At 42.2% G+C, this 18,682-nt stretch overlaps 1 protein-coding gene across 21 annotated transcripts in view; it reads left to right on the top strand.

The window, feature by feature from the left end:
* The window catches only part of CAMK2G (calcium/calmodulin dependent protein kinase II gamma), a 133,546-nt gene that overhangs the window by 88,506 nt on the left and 26,358 nt on the right, over nt 1-18,682 (top strand). For all 21 annotated transcript variants that reach the window (XM_050336485.1, XM_050336400.1, XM_050336452.1 and 18 more), the window contains exons 7-13: nt 1,567-1,669; nt 2,544-2,627; nt 3,493-3,587; nt 6,105-6,227; nt 8,513-8,596; nt 9,233-9,275; nt 16,411-16,451. In XM_050336485.1, coding sequence (XP_050192442.1) covers nt 1,567-1,669; nt 2,544-2,627; nt 3,493-3,587; nt 6,105-6,227; nt 8,513-8,596; nt 9,233-9,275; nt 16,411-16,451 — 573 coding nt within the window. The remainder of the gene's footprint in view (nt 1-1,566; nt 1,670-2,543; nt 2,628-3,492; nt 3,588-6,104; nt 6,228-8,512; nt 8,597-9,232; nt 9,276-16,410; nt 16,452-18,682) is intronic.

The following is an 18,682-nucleotide window of genomic DNA, read 5'->3' as shown; positions in this document are numbered from 1 at the left end:
ATGTTGGCAAACATGCACATGGATAAGCACCATTAGCCTTAAGGTGTTCGCTTCTAAAACACAACTACAAATAGTGCTTAGTTAGCATAAGCCTGGCTTAAATGTCACTGTTTCTTAGTCAAGCTAAGCCCAGCTGTGATATGGAGTTGGGAGGGATTTTCAGAACATTTCATTTGTCTTCTGCTTTAGGGTCTTGTTTATAGCAGCGAATTTTCATTAGTGTAGCTTGATTAACACAATCTTTTCCACTTCCCATACAGTGAAGAGCCAGTGACATTCAAATGTACTGAGACCCAGTTTCCCCTCCTTCCATGCTGTTTATGGCAAGGGCTGTGGTGGGGAAGGCTGTTCTCCCTTCATTCGAGGCAGAAGGAGGCACATGCCCAGTACTTCAAGACAGATGAATAAGCAAAGCATCTTATGCCTGTCAGGCAGAACAGGGGTAAAGTGTTGCCATGGGATGAAACTGGTGAGCAGGCTGCAAAGAAAGACCTTCGTCAGATTTGTGAAACTGAGACAAGCTCCTTTTTCTGGATTTCCAGGCTTCCATCTTGCTCAATTAAAAAATCAACTTGATATGAATTGCACAAATGATCAAAAGGGGATAGGATGAGAGATAACATTTGTCCTGCCTATCTCCAAGTTGATCTTCCTGCAGAGCCATAATAGCTACTACCTTAAAGGCTTTGGAGTTTCAAGGGATCCCATGTAACTGGCTGCTCTGGTGCTTCAGAGGAAGCTACCAGCTCTCACTCCAGTTTTTGGAATTGTGTTAAGCCTTCTGCTGAAGTCTTCTACTGACCACAACAGAGTTATGATCCAAGTGAGATTCATGGAAATGTGAGGGGCAAAAGTCTGTCTCCCTTTCCTGGTCCATGGGGGAAGTGACATGGCTGCTTGTTGTATAGGTGATGGCAGCAGGAGCAAGACAGAATATTTTATGCTGCTGTAAATGTGTGGCATGAAAAAACTGCTTACAAGAATACTCACTGCTGTGCTACTTATGCCAGTTTGAGGCTGAGGCTTTTTCTGTAAGGGATGAAAACTACTGCCTATCCAGATGATGCCTTCCCACATTATGGCATTGAATTTGGCAGCCCTTATTAGCATCATATTTACTTTTCCAGTGCCTTGGGGACTGTCTACTGTTCATGGGGAGAAACATCACTGCAGATTGTATCTACTGCATCATCCCTCTCTTCTTGCCCCCCCTCCCCACCCTTCCAGTTATTCTCTTCGGGGAGGGCAGAAACAAATTTTGGCTTACGTGCTGCAGGAACTGTACTGCCAGTGCCCTCTGGTGTCAGCATGTAATGTATGGGCTGAGTTGGGAGAGGCTCTGGCTCCCACAGAGGAGCCAGAGGATTTGTGTTAGGTGTGAGAATTGTCTGCCACTCTAGGTCAGTGCCATTCATTGCTGTTTCTGTGTTTTCACCTGAAGAGATTTAGTACTGCATGCTCAATTCAGTCAGCAGGTGGAATATGATGATGTGAATACAAGCTAAGAGGTGTTAACGAGGATGTGAGTCTTTCATTCTTACCTCCTTTTTTCTTTCTTCTCCCCAGCCTGAGAATTTACTACTGGCAAGTAAATGTAAGGGTGCTGCTGTCAAACTGGCTGACTTTGGACTGGCTATAGAAGTCCAGGGAGAGCAGCAGGCCTGGTTTGGTAAGACTGAGCTTTCCCACTTTTGCTCCCCCATTTCCTGCCGGCTGGTTGAGTTGCACCCTCCCTGAGTACTTCCTCTTGGCTCGTCCAGCACACTTCTGTGTATTTGGCATTGCTGCTTCTTTTTCAAGCATCTCAGCCTCTGGGTCTTGGGCACAAGCCTAAGTGCAATAGAGGAAAGAATATGATAGATAAAGACAGAAAAAAGGACTATGTGTTTATCTATTTTTCTTCTCAGTTTACAGTAGGTGCTAGTGTCAGAGATGAAGGCAGCTGCTAAGTTTAGACCCTGATCTGAACGTTCCTACTGCTCAGAAGTGTAGATATCTGGAATTTTGTTTGGTCATTTTACAGAAATGCATTTGACCTGGCCTTCCTCAGGACACATTTGGACCTGGCCTTGTCTTTGTTTAGCTAAAACATAATTAGACATGAGACCTTCTCAGGTTAAACAACAGCTCTGAGACTGAGTGCTGCCGAGATTCTGGAGAGATGACTGCTTCTCCTGGTCTGCCCCCACCATTTGGCAATTCGACGTGTCCCATCTGTGTCTTGTGTTTTCAAACTCCAAGCCATTATGTGTAACGATGCTATAAGGCCTGGCATACGAGTTTGTGCCCAGCTGGTTGACATGGTCCCTCTTAGTCTTCTGTTTTTCCTGCAATACATAGACACTCAATCCCATCTGATTTTCCGTTTCAGATGTTCTTCCCTCTTTCTGTTGGTATACTAAGAGGCAGCTCTAGCAAATACGAGATGAAGGGTGGGAATTGGGTTTTAGAATTTGTTGGTTACTACTAGTGGATTTTATGATATGGCAAGATCTCTTCTGCTTGAGTACTGTAAGTACTTCATGTCATCCATTTCCTGGCAGGGTTTGCTGGTACTCCAGGCTACCTCTCCCCTGAAGTCTTAAGAAAAGATCCTTATGGAAAACCAGTGGATATATGGGCATGTGGTAAGATTCTGTCAAAATGTTTTACACTTAAACAACATGATTTCATGTAAAAGAGCAATTCCTTGTAGCCTATTACTGGGAGGGTGTGCAGTGCTGCATCTTTTTGGGTGGAGACATAAAGGCACACTTGAGAATAAGCACCTTGTGTAGATGGAATTAATACTGGAGCCTGAACTCATTTGATTCTGGCTCCTAATCCTTTCCTCAGGCCATCCATCAGATATTTGAGTCTCAAAAGATAGGACCTGTCTATGCTTTGCAGAGTCATTTGTTTAGATAACTGTAGCAGTTTCCTTTTACACTAACTATGTAGAATATGAAATACTGAAGAGGGATTATTTTTTTTAAAAGTAAGTGTAAATGTATCTGTGATGGATAAGTTTAAAGATCTGTGATACCAGGGTTGCCTGACTTGGACTCAATGGTTCTCTGCAGGCCAGGAGTGTTAGCTTTGTCAGTGTCATTTTTGTCCCAGGACCATGCAAAATAAGCGTCTAAAAACATAGTCCTTCCTAAATAGCCTCTTGCTGCCCAGCAACCCCAGGACATGTGGCTTCTTTTTACTCTGAGAGCAGCTGGGAGCTGTGGCTCGCCAGCCGTGGTAGCCAGAGTAGGGTAGGACATCATGCACCTTGTTCTAGCTCTTGGCAGCTGGTGTTAAGAGCTGAACATGAAGTCCCGGGGTGAGGTTCAGCAGATGAGAGGTTTATACTGTCTTTTGCTACCTCAGAAGGCTAAATATGATGGCAAATGAAGATATGGAGCAAGCATTGCCTTGGGGACTGTTGAGAGGGAAGGAAGAGGGGCTGAAGGAATAATTGGCGTATTAGCCTAACCATAGTGTATCTGTGTCTCTCCCTCCCAGGAGTGATTCTGTACATATTACTAGTGGGGTACCCTCCCTTTTGGGATGAAGATCAGCACAAACTCTATCAGCAGATCAAAGCCGGAGCCTATGACGTAAGGGCACTTTCTTGCTGAGTACCTGCATGGGTGTAGAAGCCATCCAAAACAAGGCACTATCTTACTTGGTGTCCAGCAGCAGGCCCCAAGCTTCTCTGCAAAGTGATGTTTGGCATGTTCATATACCTCGTTGTCTTCACTGCCTGGGATACAGTCCTGTTTGGGGCTACTGAAAGATATGTGGAAAGCATCACAGTGGGCACCAGGATGTTGCTGGTCACTAGGGAAATGGTGGGAAATGGTGTCTTCTAGTCATTTACCACAAAGTGTTGCAGATGTAGCTAATGCTAACTTTCTCAGGGGAGCAGACGGAAGGTAGAATGAAGGAGCTTATCTTTATCAAGGCCTAATAAAAAGTATGGGGATGTATTCTGTACAACAGTAGCTTAAATTATGGCCTTTGGTCTCTGTGCCATAGTGGTATCTCTTCCAGCCATGGAAAGCATGGAGCCCAGTGAGAATGAATGGTGGGGGCTGTTGGAGGGGTGTCTTTGTGGTGGGGATCAGCATGTCGGGTTGGAGGTTCTGGTAAAAAGCCGAGCAGTTCATGGAACAGTTCTTAGAGCACGGCAAAACTGAGGTGTGAAAAGTGCCTGAAAGAGGAATAGCAAGGGGATTAGTACTGGGGAGCAAAGGTGGTGTAAAATGGGGCTTGGGTACCACAGCTTGAATGTTTGACATAAATTCTTCCATGTAAGGAGAGGCTCAAGGGGGAAGAGGGAACTCTTGGAAATCCTAGCTCAAAGCCTGTGGGCATGAATATCAAGAGGAAGTTGGGGGATTCATTTTGTAGGGCTGTCTTGTGGTTTGTATTTAAAAAAAAAAAATAGGTGAGGATTCTGCTGGACTCCAATTACCTCCCAGATTCTGTGCTGAGACCATGAGAGTGTCTGTACTGGTGAGAACAAAGGTCTGGCTAACCCTGAGTCCTGGCTCAGTGGCTTCCTGAGAGAAAGGGAAGTGATGTTTTTGTACTTGATAGCCTTAAATGGACTTGTGTTCTTTTCTTGCCTTCCTGCCTCTCTAGTTTTTGTGTTGCTTGTTCTCATTTTAAGTGGGTTTGCACTCATTATATTGGTGGGGATTTTCAAAGCACTTCAGGAGTGCCTGATCCCTCCTTATCTGTCTGCTGGTTTTGAATTCTTCCCTGTAGTGAACAACTTTAGTAGATTATTCCCCTGTTTTGCCTGGTAGAAAACTGTTCAAGTTTTACTGATGTACCTGCCCCTGGTGTCCTTCCCGCAGCACCAAAGGGCCTGTATGCACAGGACCAGTCTGTTTTTCTTCCTTGACCATGATGGAACTGTCAATAGTAAATTGGACTTTGTGCTATTGGTAGGGGTTTTGCAAGACTTTACTTCAGAGTTCAGGTGTGGAGGAAGTGTCCTGGCTTGAAAGCTCAGTATCATAATTTTTGAGTAGTCTCTTGCAACTTTTGTGGAACAAATTGTATAATGCCTTGCTGATGCCTGCAAATACAGAAGTAAGATTATATGCAAATCAGATATGGCAGGTGTATTTTTGTGTCCCAACTGAGTAAAGCACAAAATGCAGGAGAAAAGAGATGGGATAAACTTCTTCTAAATAATGTAGTTCTGTAAGAAAATGAGCTCAAGATGGGTCAATCTTCCTGCCATCTAAAGACAGGGAGCTTTGCCCCAACAGTATATTTGTCTTTGTGTTCTCAAGTTCACCTGTATTTGTACAGTAGATTCATCGGATTTTATCTCAGCATGCTGTCATCCATACCACATGCAAGCATCTGGGGGATGGTGTAAATATCTCCTCTTCATCATTAATGGAATTGTAGGAGAGAGCAGTTACCCCTCATAGATGATCAGCAGCTGAAATACTTTAAATTCTTTACTATGTTTTCATGCTTCTGTTTTCCCATCCACTGTTACATCTCTCTTGCTCCCCAAGTAATGATATTGGTATGGTAGATGGTTGCTAACAACTTGCTACACCTAAGTGACTACTGTGTTCCAGGATATTGTGCTTTATGGTGGGAAAATATGTACCTGATGGGATGTTCCTTGTTAGTGGCTTTTGCTTTCATGTGGTTTTGCTGTAGTTCAGTGTTTGTGATTTTGCATATGCTTTTACAGCTTTTAGCATGCTGGAGAAAGAGCCAGGTAGGGTAAAAAAAGATAGTGCTTGGTTTTTTGTGTAAGAACTCAGTCAAAAAGATTTGTGACTTTACATTTTTGACTGTTGAGTGTGAAAGAAATTCAAAGGTCTGAATGATTCCTAAAAGGCTTTTAAACTCTTAATCTTCCTGCCTGTGTCTGGTGAATGGTACAGGTGTGTCCTGCTGTCTGGTACCACTCATTTGCTGGACTCTGTATGGTTTTTGTTCAGCATGGGTTTTCACAAAAATTGGTGGGTTTTGCAGATGTTTTAGCCCTGGTATCCAAAGGGCAAAAGCTGAAATTCAGCTGTGTATGGGGGAGGATCTTGCCTGCTAGTAGAAGGTATTTTCCGTTTATCATCTGTTCTTTCTTCCTCTTTTAGTTCCCATCACCTGAGTGGGACACTGTGACTCCTGAAGCCAAGAATTTGATCAACCAGATGCTGACGATAAACCCAGCAAAGCGCATCACAGCTGACCAGGCTCTCAAACATCCATGGGTCTGCGTAAGTGTTTTCCTTATTACAGGTTGGTTTGTGGCGTACCCTGAATGGACATGTCAGGAAGGCTTGAAGGACCCAGATTATTTTAAACATTTCAAATTATGATTTTTTTGGATAATCACCTTCAATAAGCCAACTTTGTCATGCTGTGGTGCATTTATTGCCACTGGAAAAAAAAAATCCCTTATTCTTTTAGAAGTTTTGTCAATATCTGTAGTTTCTGGGTTTTCCCCACATCTCCTCTTCCAATCCATATCATCCTAAAATGTCAAATGGAGTTTGGCATCAGACAAAAATTTTTGGATCATTTTGTTCTTCATCTCTACTTCAGTTTATGGCATAGTATCTTTGCAGCATTTGGGACATTTCTGCTGTGCTTCAGCTTAACTGGCTGTAAACTTGAAATCAGGAAAAAATCTTTTGCTGTTCTGTGTATGTAGTTTCTGTCTTGCCAGACCTCACACATAAGTATTTTTCATTTTTTGCAAAGCTGGCAAGGAAACTGCAGGACAAAGCTGGGAGTGGGTGTAGGGGAGGACAGCAACGATGCAACTTTTATCTTTGAAGGATGAAACAGTCTCACCTAAGTCTAACTGGATGCTCTTGTAATAGCACAGCATACTTCTGGGATGGGTCTAGTGTGTTCCTTTACTCATTTGTTCTTGTAAAACTGTGGTGGTTTTGTCTTTCCACCACAAATCAGCAGATTAGCAATTTAAACTTACTTATGTGAACGTCTGTGTAACAGGAGTGTAGTGACTGCTGTAAAGTGATGCAAGTTCCTTGGAAGTCAAAACTTCACACTAGCTGAGACTGTGCATATCTTTTTTTTCTTCTTTCTCCTTGCATGTTTGTAATGGGTGACAGTTCCTGTATATTTACCTTTCCTCACAATACCTGTAGCCAAAGATGTATTATGATAGCCTGCTCCTTGTAGCAACATAATATAGAGCAGTCCAAGAGAGGCTTTCCTTCTCTTGAGTTATGGGGAGTTAGATTTCACTTCACAGACATGTCAGCCTCTCACCAAAACTGCCTCGTGTTGAGTCTGTTGTTTCCATTTGCTCTGCAGTCCCTGTGTGTGCAACATACATTTCCTTTCTGGAGATGTATGGCTCCTTGAAAGTAAATGTTGTAGGAAATCTTAAGTTTATCTAAGACACTGACTTTCTTAGCATTAGTGAACTTTTGAAGTGCCTGTCCTTATTCTTGTAAGCTTACACTGAACAACTGGACATCCCTTTCGCTCCTAAGGAGACTGGACGAACAGTGACCACCAGCAGTTGTTAGAGGACAGTATGGCTGCATTCTCCCCACACGCTGCTGAGTGTGCTGCAGTGGGTGACTAGCTTTGACAATAGGATCAAAGCAGAGACTTCCCATGAAACTAACTGAACAGGAGAATGGTTTAGAGTTCTTTTGGGTATTGCAGAATTATTTTCCAAGCTGCAGAAAGTTAGTGGAGACTTTGTACACACTGGTCTGCCAGGTTAGTAATTCATCCAGTGTCCTTGTAAAGGGAATTCAGGCTTGTGGCTCTGTGCAAGAGCAACAGCTACTTTGGCATAAGTCATGTGCTCTAAATGCTTGGCAGCATGAGTCTCTTGATTTCTTCATGTGGTCTCAATGACTACAATGCTTCTGGGAAGTTGTCTCTCTGCAGCTGAGGGGATTGCAGTCTGCTGTGGATGACAGATGTGCATCACTGGCTAGAGGTTATGCTCAGGTTTTTGCATTGGTACAATAGAATTATATGATTTTTCCTCTTACACACTGAAAACCTGTTTCTGCAAAATTGATACAAAAATGCCAAGAACTCTGCTAGTAAAGCACTTATATTCAGGGGGTTGCCATGTCCAGGAAGGCTATTGCTCACTAGTAGTCACTTACTGCTCGGAATTTCCCTTTCAAGCTGTAACTAATGCAACACAGACCTTTTCTGTAGTGCTTCTAACTCAGTCCCTCATGAGTATGCTTGTTCATTTGGCTTCATCTTCTTACTGTCTTAAGTCATGTGTGTGCCTGAAAGGCAGGGAGCATTGATTCTCACCTGTACCTCAGTCACAGAGGCACAGTCCTGTAATAGCCTACCTTGATTTAACACATCTTGATGGATGTTCTTAAGTTGTGAACCCGTTGCGGTGTTTTGCAGCTGTGCAGTGGTGAGAGGCGTGGCCACGTCATCTTTTGTGTCACAGTTGTGTGCAAGTGGAACAAACTTCCCTGCCTGATTTGGTTAGTGTATGTTCTTGATCTGTTCTTGATCTTCTGCTGTTCTTGTTTTTCAGCAACGATCCACTGTCGCATCGATGATGCACAGGCAGGAGACTGTGGAATGCTTGAGAAAGTTCAATGCTAGAAGGAAGCTAAAGGTAAGCAGATCTTAATTTGCCTTAAGTTTGTTTTTAGTTCTCTGACTTTGAGGTTAGTGCCTTTCTACCAACAGTATCTTTTTTTGTGACTAGTGCTCTTTTAGAGAAGTACCTTATGTAACCCCCGGTACGGAGTACTGAAGTAGTGTATTGAGGAGCTAGGTAGTTTCTTTCTCCAGAGCTCTAAGCTTCCCATGTCTCTTCTGCTACATATTCTACTTCTACTTTCTGCCAGAGAGTTGAAATAGAGCAGCTAGTCCTGGACCTTTTAGTTCTGAACACTTTCTGCCTTCCAGTACTAGTGTTACCAGTTGCCTGTAGCTGGGGCAGAGCCTCTGCTACCTACCATTTGAAAGCAAGGAAGCAGATAAAAGTCTGAGCATAACTCTTAGTGCCATTTTAGATTTCCTAGGCTATCCTGACTGGCACTTAGCTGCCACTCTAGAAAGGCAGGACTCGGAGTGGTCCCGTGTCAGGCCCAACCAGGCACATGTGGGAATCCTGGATACCCTAGGACTTTTCAGGGTAGCATTGGTATATCTCTGCACTAGCACTTGATGCATTGTGTTCTCCATGGGTCAGCCCAGCTCCTTTCTCAAGTGACACACTGTTATCCCTGCTTTCTCTTCCCCACAGGGTGCAATCCTCACAACGATGCTTGTGTCTCGGAATTTTTCGGGTAAGTTCTCGATGTTCCCATCCCTTCTTTGGTTTTGTTTCATGTGAGTGACTTGAAGTATATTTTAACCATTTGGGGGTTGAGTAGGAGGGGAGGAAACATGAGCTTTCAGTTCATGATGGTGTAAAGGTGGTCACTTTGCCTTGGCTGGTGACCAGTGTCAAATAGGAAATTATTTGTTTGGGGAGAAGCATATGGTGCTGTAGAATGTTACAAACAGAAATGAAGGCAGCTGCCATAATCCTCTCATGATATTTTGTTAGCAGATTACTTTTGGGAAATTCTAGCTGGCACTGTTAGCTTTCCCATCGCAAAGCAGGAGTCAAGAACTCTTATCAGGTGTGTCCTTTAGACCTGAAGCAGGGACAGGAAAGGAATATTGGTGAGAATAGGGACTGGAGCTATTTGGATATTGTATTACTTTGACTCATCAAAAATGGGTCTGAAGCATCTGGCTATTAGAGTTTTCCTTCTTGGACTCTCAGAAGTGGTTTTCATCCTTTTAAATTTAATAGCTGGTAGTCTGGCTCCCACCCAACTGCATTACGTAGTGCATTTACTGAAAATGCAAATCTCAACATGCAAATCTATGGTTTTTGGAAGATGACTGTCTTGGCTCGGCACATCTAGGTGATGCAGTCTTATCTGTGTTCATTTCCATTTGGGTGGAAAACCTCTATTTGCAAGTGCTTTTGGTTTATGGGATTGTTTGCTTTCTTTACCCTCCTCGCAATTTTGTTCCTCTTTTTAAAGGGCAATCATGAATGCATAAGTCAGATTTTTTTGCACCTGACTACAGTTACTTTCAAGTGAAAGTCTGTTTTATGGATTCTAAGTGATGATGAATGAAATGGAAGTGTATTAATGTTATCTAACCATTTACTATTGGTAGATACCAATACTTGTATTCTGGGTGGTGTTACAATAGTCTTGTAATTGGAATGAAAACGCCTGTGAAATGATCATCCCAGCATTCAAACTGCACGTTCATATATACATTCTCTGTGTTTTTAACCTCCTGTATGATGATTTAAAAAAAAAATAAATTAAAATTTGTAAAACCATGCTACATTTAAGGGACGACCCTCAGCAACTTCAGAACTTTTTTCCTTGGTTCTTGCTTTGAGGTGAACTTGTGCCAATATGTTGGCATTACTTGCAGCTACAGCAATTTCTCTTTACTGCATTTCTCACAGTTTGGCCTTAAAGGGACAGAATGATTTTCTCCATTCATCTGTCCCAAGATTGTGCTATTATAGGACTTAAAAATTATATACGCTTTTCTGAAATTGATTCTATTGAGGAGCTATGGCACAATGACAGGGCTGCCACAGGACTGTACAAAACTAAACATTTTCTTGGGCTTTATGCTGGTAAGAACCATTTTTTGGTCTATTTAGACAGCAAGTTTTTATTTCACGTAATTGATGATTCTGAAATAGAAACAATTTTTTTTTTTTTTTAAAACAGAAATTTTAGGTTAATTTTTAGTCTGCAAATGCTGTCATTTCTAATGAAGCTGCAGAAGTGCTTGGGTATGAAAATCTCCTGTGGCCCAGATTTTGAGTACATGAAATGCCTGAGAGAGAAGGCTTCTCCTTAATGATGCGTGACCCTATACATCCACTTAATCCCTGAGCTGGTATCGAGGAGGTGAAGGCTTGCTCTGCTCAAGCTTCTCTGTCTCAAGGGCTGAAGCTGCTGGACCCACCTCAGTTAACAGCTGAAGCAAAGGAAATCCTCGGTGGCCCATAGTGAGCGCAGGGTTCTCAGTGTCAGTGAGTTCTGCTTTGAATATAAACTGTGGACCCAAGTATGAGACATTTAGGTAAACTGTCCAGAAAGAGGTGTCATGAATTTAGATGCAAAGCCTTGATAATCTCTGTGGGGAGTAACAATTCTGTATATTTTTATGTGTTTTTTAAAATGGGAGATCATCTATTCCTGTTTTCTTTGCAGGACTCTGTGTATAGCTAGCTTGACTTTTTTTAAAACTGTAATTATTTTTTAATTTAGCTGGGGTTTTTTTAAGTTGCTGCAGTTGAAATACATGGAATTGAGGAATAGGTGCATGCTAACTAAAAGTAAAAAGTTAGAAAGTTCATGCAGGAACTTTGGGTAGAGCTCAGACTTTCCCTATCGTGACAGGTCACCTAACTGCCCTTGAAAAGTTCTGAAATAGCACTTGTTTCTTTCCCTAAAGCCCTTAAGGGATTTTTATTTTCTCTAATTGGGTGACACTATTTTGTGGGCCTTTAAAAGCCCCATTCCCAGCAGACAGGAAACTAGATTTATGAAGAGAGAAGCTTCTTCCTGTCTGGGGATGAGATCTCCTAAAAGCTTCTTTCACAGATGTTTTGAACCGAGAGGAAAATGAAGGCTCATGTGACCCCAGTACCAATTAATTAGGCGCGATAGTACTGTCTGCAGGAAATATGAGAAGACTCCTGTAATCCTGTTGTCCTTGCTATCTCCTGTGTTGCAGTTGTAATATGGAGTTCCTTCACTGGACAGTGTGGTTTTAGCCTGTGACAAACTGTATGCTTAAAGAGTCTGTAGCAGTATTCTTTTTCTTTTTAGCCCATCAAAAAAATCTTAGTTTTACAAAGTAAAAAAAAAGTTTTAATTACTCTGTTATGAGTAATTTCTTGCTTGCTAGGTGCCTTTTGTCCCAGATCAGTTAAACTAAAGAAAAAGGAAAGTTATCTGGCTCCTTTCCCAAGTTATGATATATTCAACAATTTAATATTGTCTGTTTGTGGTTCTTATTAAAAGATTGCGTCTCAGGCCAGCTGTAGGCTATTTGTTAACAGCAGGTACAGTTGCACTCCTTTCAGTATAAGTCAGGAAGTTGAAATCTGGTTATAATAAAGATTTGTAGCTTCTCTCTGGTTGATATTCGCTCAGCTGTGAGAGAGAACGTTGTGATCTGAATTTCACTGTGGGATTGTTAGGGTCACATCAGGGTATACACAGGATTATTTGGGTGCTTACTTGTGGCAGTTCAGATGACCCAAGCAAACACTGATCTGAATTCGCTTACAGAATATAGAAGTACAGTCAGGTAAATCAACAGATTAGATTATATGCATGAAACTCCTAAACCATTTTCTGAGAAGTAAATGTAAATTTATTACTAGGAGGAAGTTGACAGGGTTCTCAGTCTCCTGTAATATTTGAGGAACTGGGCTCATTTAGGTAAAACTCTGTAAGTCTGCTATAAGCTGAGTGAAAGGAGAGAAAATGTTGGTTTTCACCTTAGGAGCAGCCATCTTCACAAAGTGCTGAGAAATGGCCTTTCTCCGTAAGTTCATTTTTATGCACAACTGACAAGTGGACTACGTGAAATTCTTAGCACGGTTTTCCTAACTGGATTGCAACTCTTAATTTGGGGAGGTGTTCGACAAGCTTTCATACTCTGTGAAACTCACTACTCTCAAGAGGTTCAGCACAAGTCCTCTGTTCAAAATAGATCTTAGGGCAGATATTGCAGGTAATTAAGTCTTGTGCATGAAACCTCTATTTTTAACAGATGCAGAGCTTTTTTTCTTGGTAACTGTCACTGATGGTTCAAGTCAGTTTTGTGAGGGAGCTGTTATGGCAGCTTGTGACAATAGCTGGAATTCATTATGTGTCTCTACAGATCCTCATTAACTCTCCAATGTGCAGTTCTGAGTTTTTAACTCGATAGGTGAGGTTGAGAGAGGCTGGAGGCAGATCCAAGGAGCAGAGCGCTTTCTAACTAAAGAAGCCCCAAATATGCCTGTGCATGTTTGGTGTAACCTGTACAGAGACATTTCTGAGCTGACTAAAGAGCAAGAAGGAGGAAATAATACAGATACTGAAATCTTATGCTTTCTTGTTATAGCTCCCTTGCAGAAGTGCATGTGAAACTGAATTTTTGGAATTTTGTGTGTGTGCGTGTATATACTCAGATTAGAATTTGGATCCTTTTGTTTAACCAAAGTGAGTAATTTTTGAAGTTGCTGCTGTGTTATGTTATGTAGATCTCCATTCAGGAGCAGAAATTTGAATCACATGGCTCATGTGAACACAAACCTCCTGGTGTGAATTCAAAAGATGAAAATATGGAGGGGAAAAAATTATCAAGATATTTCCAGAGCTTTAACTAAATTAATGTGAGATCACTGGGAACTACATTTCCCAAGCAGAAGATGAAGTCCCATTTAATGAAAAATTAAATTGGTTTTAAGTGTTTTCTCTGTGTCTATCAGATTCCCTAAGAAACAGTAAGGGGTTTTAATGAATGGTGTTTAACTACTACAGTGTGGACCTGCTGAAGTTGTGGACTTCAGTATGTAACTTCCATTTGCAGCTTCCCAGAGTGACATGGATTTCATTACTGTGTTTAAATGTTTATCAGTATGGCCATATTTATCATCAAGAGTGGATGTAAATTGTCACAAGAATTCCTTCTACTTTTATCCTCCTCTCCCTGAAGTTCAAGAGAGTGCTGGGGTGTGTGCACGGGAGGCTTTTTGTGTTTCTCTTCAGAGATTAACTGAAGGGTGTCTTGTTACGCTGGGGACAGAACTGTGTTTTTAAATTGCTGGGTTAGCAGCATGTGCTTTTGTATTGCTTAATTCTAGAGGAACCCTTAGCTCACTAAGAAGAGGCAATTTAATCCCTTTAACATTTAGAATTGGGAAGAAAATTATTACTAGTATCTCATGCCTGGAAAACTGCAGAGCTTGGGTACAAGATCATTTCCTGAACAGTAAAGAACCTGCCTTCATGTGTCCTTGAATTTTTCTCCTCCTGTTGTCTCTTAGCTAATCTGCCTGTCTTCTAAAATTATTATTGCTACAGGAAGTCTTGTCTGTTGCTTGTGTAGAAATTCCACTAGTGTCCCCTTTAAGTTCTGTCTTATAACATGTACAGGTTGACCTGTGGGGAAACCTGCACGCTTCCCTTTTGTTTGAGGTGTCTGCAGTCATCTTTGTGTGTGAATGCACTTCATGGGCTCTCTAGGTCCTTCTAAACCACACTGTGATACACGAACTAAACACAACACAGATCAAGTTTCTTTCTACAGCAGTGGGATGCTGACAGGCTTGTGGGAGAGCAGTGTGTGCTATGCAGAGGTGCAATCAGGGAAGGAGGCTGGACGGGCAGGCTGCACCAGGAGACGCTGGATCAACATTACATAGTGCTGCACAAAGGACTCTCAGCTGAAGTTGCTTTCATGTCATAGAACATGATTTCAGCCATGTTCTGTCCTCAAAGACAAATGTGAAGTTCTGGGAAAACTGCAGAAAGTGTGAAAAATGTTACTTCCCTGCTTGTCTGGGTCATTCCCAGAACATATGGTGGTACTGTTTTGCTTCTCTGATGTTTGGGGTTTTTTTCACTCTGAGGGTGTCCCATTTGCCGTATTTGTTAAGTTGTAGAATCCTTTACTCCTTCTGAAGTGTTGTAAGGCAGCAATAACAGTTTCTTGTTTTCAGCAGTTGTTGTGAGAGATGCCTTGATGTATGTGTGGTATAAACACTGGACCCCTTTAGACCCCATAGTCATGTTGTTCTCCTTCTCACTTTCATGTACAATCAACCTGGCCTTCATTGTGCCCTGAAGGTGGCAAGAACTTATTTGTTAGATCTTACTATGCTTTAGTATGTGTACACTCAGCAAAGAGACTCTTGCAGGGTGAATCAGTTGCTTGAGTCACTTTGCCCACCTTCATGTGTGCACTTTGGAACACTGTGTTTTGGCACATCTCATTCAGAAAACCTCTGCACGAGTTTTTTCCAGTGTTCTTGGTTTCTGAGCACTGCAATGAAAACAAAGTCGTAATCTAGTTTTATACTTGTATTAGAGAGTAGAACTAGGAAAATAATTCAAATATTCTAATAAGCTTCTATGGGATACCACCTCTTTGTTGTGAGGAGATGCTGTAGTCATTTGCACCAGCTCAGCTAATATTGTCTAGTTAATCCATATCTGTAGGGTCTTATGGTAGGGTGGAAAATGCTGCTGACACAAAATTTGACAGTTGCTTAGGTATTGCAAAAACCTTTTTTTGCCTAATGTTGCTGCTTCTAGAGAGACTAAGCACTCTGTGCACGAGTTGGTCAGCATGTCTTTGGGAGTGAAACACTTCAACAGGCATGTGAGCATTGTCTTAGGATTTGCCTTTTCTCTAAGTCTTATCTTTGCTGGACCTCAAATCCAGGTCAAGTACCCAGACCCGTGTGCTTCCCAACAGCTGCTTAGGAGAGCTGTATCAGTGTGTTGGTCCAGTAGTTGTCTAGCATGCTGTTTACAGAAGTTGAAACAACTGAATATGTTCTTCATAAGTAGGCAAGTTATGTTTTATATCTGTTGAGATTGTAGATGGGATCTTACTGTTGACAGTCGTTGACAACGTACCACTTTGCTGTAATAGATGGAGCAGCTCCTTCATCACTCCCAAGCGTGCCTTCTGCCAGGGATTTGTTGTGGGCTCTCTTTGTGTGTTTATCATGCTCTCAGTTTCATTGTTAGTGCCAGTTGTTTTAAGTTGAGCACAGCAGAGCATCTTTATATTTCAGTGAAGAAATTCAGCTTAGTTCTGGTCTCTTTTGTCATTCTTTTTTTTAACAGTTGTCAGATGCTGACTTTTGCACTTTTTCTGTCTCTTCCTTTTAACTATCCAGCTATCCTCAGGGTAACTGTGAATAGCAGTAATTAAGAGGCCTCTGAATTATCAGTGCCTCCTTTATAAGCCATATCTGTTATGGTTGCACCTTCAACCTTTATCCTGTTGCAAAGATCTGACAGATTTCTTTGGCTTTTTCCCCTGTAGCTGCTGACACTTTGGGATGGGGTCACAGTGTATGAACGGAGGATTGAAGCAGAGGAGCTCTAAATTACCATTTCATACTTGGTGTTCCTGAGATAGTGAAACTGGGAGCATTTTTGCCTAAATAAGTGAACAGGAGATAGGCTGGATGACCCTCCTGCTATCAGGTTGGATTTGATGAGTGACTTGGCCTATTTTCCAGGTCTCTTGCTGTTAAGAGAGGAATTAGCAGGATGGTTGTCCCTCTGAAGTTTTGTGCATTTTTGAGAGAAATGGGGAGAGAGAAAGAAGTCTTGAAACCAAAATCTGACCTACTTCTTCTTCTCTCCACAGCTGCCAAAAGCCTGCTGAACAAGAAGTCAGATGGAGTGAAGGTAAGTTCTTGCTTTCCCATTTCACTGTCTCTCCCACCACCTGAACAGAAGGCAGCCACTTTCTCTGTTGCCCATGCTCCTCCAGGGTAAAACCACAGCCCTGTCCTGTGGCTGGGATTGCTATAATCAGTGTATTGCTATGGAGCCCCATGTAGGATCTTATTGTTCCTTACATGCACCTTATACATCATACAACTCGCTAAGTGCACTATTGTAACAGCAGGAATTCTTTTTCCCTTTCTGTATGGAGAACTGGTCAGTGCTGTGGATTACAGAGATCAAGGATGTGCACAGTTGTGACACATGCCTCTGACGAGTCTGTTCTGTTCAGTGCAGAACGCTTCTGAATATGGATACTGCACAGAGCAACTGTCAGTGACTGATGATACCCAGCAGACCCCATGGAAGTTTCTTTGTCTACCCTCTTGGACAGATGCTGAAGGTTGAGCTGGGAAGAGGGGTGGGGAAGGAGGAGCCTCCCTATGTTCGTGTTTGGACAGAGCAGTAACTGAGTACTGTGTCAAGAGTTCAGTTCATGTGCCTCAAGTTGAGGCACTCTCCTGTTCCCTTCTGAGGGGTATTATTTTTTTCCCCGCTTCGATGTCACCCTCTGTGTTGCATGGTCATTGTTTAATTCTGGAGGTCAAATAGACCATTGCCAAGGCAGGATGCTGTTGTGGGCAGTAGCCCTTTACCATCTGGTACTGGCATAGAGACAGTTACAGGCTACAGCACTGTCCTCCCCTAACTGTTCCAAAGGATGATTGTCCTCTACATGGAAAAGAATGGTTGTGTTTATTAGCTTGCATTTTCCTTTGAAGTCCAAACCTTTCTCTACAGCTCTTATGGGAACACTTCATCTCCTGGTTTAACACTATGGACAGTCTTCATTCTCCCCATGCTGGAGGGCTGACATGCACACTGCATGACCAGCACACTTCTTCTCTCCTGCTCTCTTAGCCCTTTTCCACTTTAATGAGGCTTTGTTTCCAGAGGGCTCACAGTACAAGCAGACTGCTGGTCTTTTTGGGGACTGCTCTAGTAAAACATGCATTCTTGCAATCCTGCAGAGTTCTGCCCTATTTACACCCATGGTCTGGGCTTTTTATTTTGACCAAAATGCCCTGTGGAACTGCTGTTCTTGCCCTAGGATGCTTGGTTTTGAAATGTGCCTGCAAGAGTGAGCTTTTGTGCCATTGCACAAGCCTGCCTCTTGTACAGACACGCATTGAACATGTGCACAGTAACACAGCAAGTGTGTTAGAGTTGTTGCATCTGTTGATACTGAAAACATTATAGTAAAATCCCAGTGGAATAAGAATGGAGTATGTCAGATGTTGTGAACTGAGAACCAGCAGGTGTTTGCTTCGAAATCCCAGTGAGGCAGTGAAGAAGCAACAGGAAAAGCAGCAAGTATTAACATGTCTACACAGTTTTGTTACCTGTCTAGAAAAAAAAAGCTTTCTTCTCAGTATTCTTGATTTACATCAGGCTTTCAGGGAGTGCCACATCTTGGGTTAAAATCTTCCAAAAATGAACAAAGGACGTGCCCACAGATTTTAAGGCACAATTTCTTGGTCATGTAGTTACAAGGAGACCCTGTATGTTAGAGACTTCCAGCTCCACAGAAAGCTTGTGGTGTTTGTTTCATGGAGTACATGGTGTCTTCCTTGATGGAAAGGGTAAATCTGGATTTACTTCTCTTCAGCTCTTCACAGTTTACATTGTTCCTCATATTTATAATTAAATACTTGTGATAAAGTGTAAGTCAAGGTAGATTGGAGAGCATTGCATTCTCTGTACATCATGAATGAGGTTGCCCTCTGGAAAACTCTTCTCTACATGTGCATGACACTGGAGACTTTAAGTCAAGAGTCTGCATGCATCTTCCTTGCTCCAAAGTGTTAGAGCAGTCTGGCTTTGCAGGATGAACCCCAGTGTTGTCCATGAGGGGCATTGCTCACATTCAACCTGGGCTGAGTGCCCTCAGGAGAGATGGTTAAGGTTTCCCATTTTCCCCAAATGGTGTCTATCTTTGGATGTGGCTTTTGAGTCCTTATTTCTCTAAGTATTAAAACTGAGAAATAGAGCAGATATTTCTTATTAAAGTTCCTGTTTTGCGTTACTCTTTTTGCTCAATAATACAGACTTTTAAAAGTACAGGTGGCTTTTCCCCAGTGCTAAACTCAGACAAGACAGAGAACAGGTCTCTGTGTGTTTGTAGTACATCC

This window comes from Myiozetetes cayanensis, unplaced genomic scaffold, assembly GCF_022539395.1.
Source record: "Myiozetetes cayanensis isolate MyiCay16 unplaced genomic scaffold, myiCay2020 scf10, whole genome shotgun sequence".
NCBI lineage: Eukaryota > Metazoa > Chordata > Aves > Passeriformes > Tyrannidae > Myiozetetes > Myiozetetes cayanensis.
Note: the sequence above shows the minus strand (reverse complement) of the source record. Positions and strands in the feature narration are given on the sequence as shown.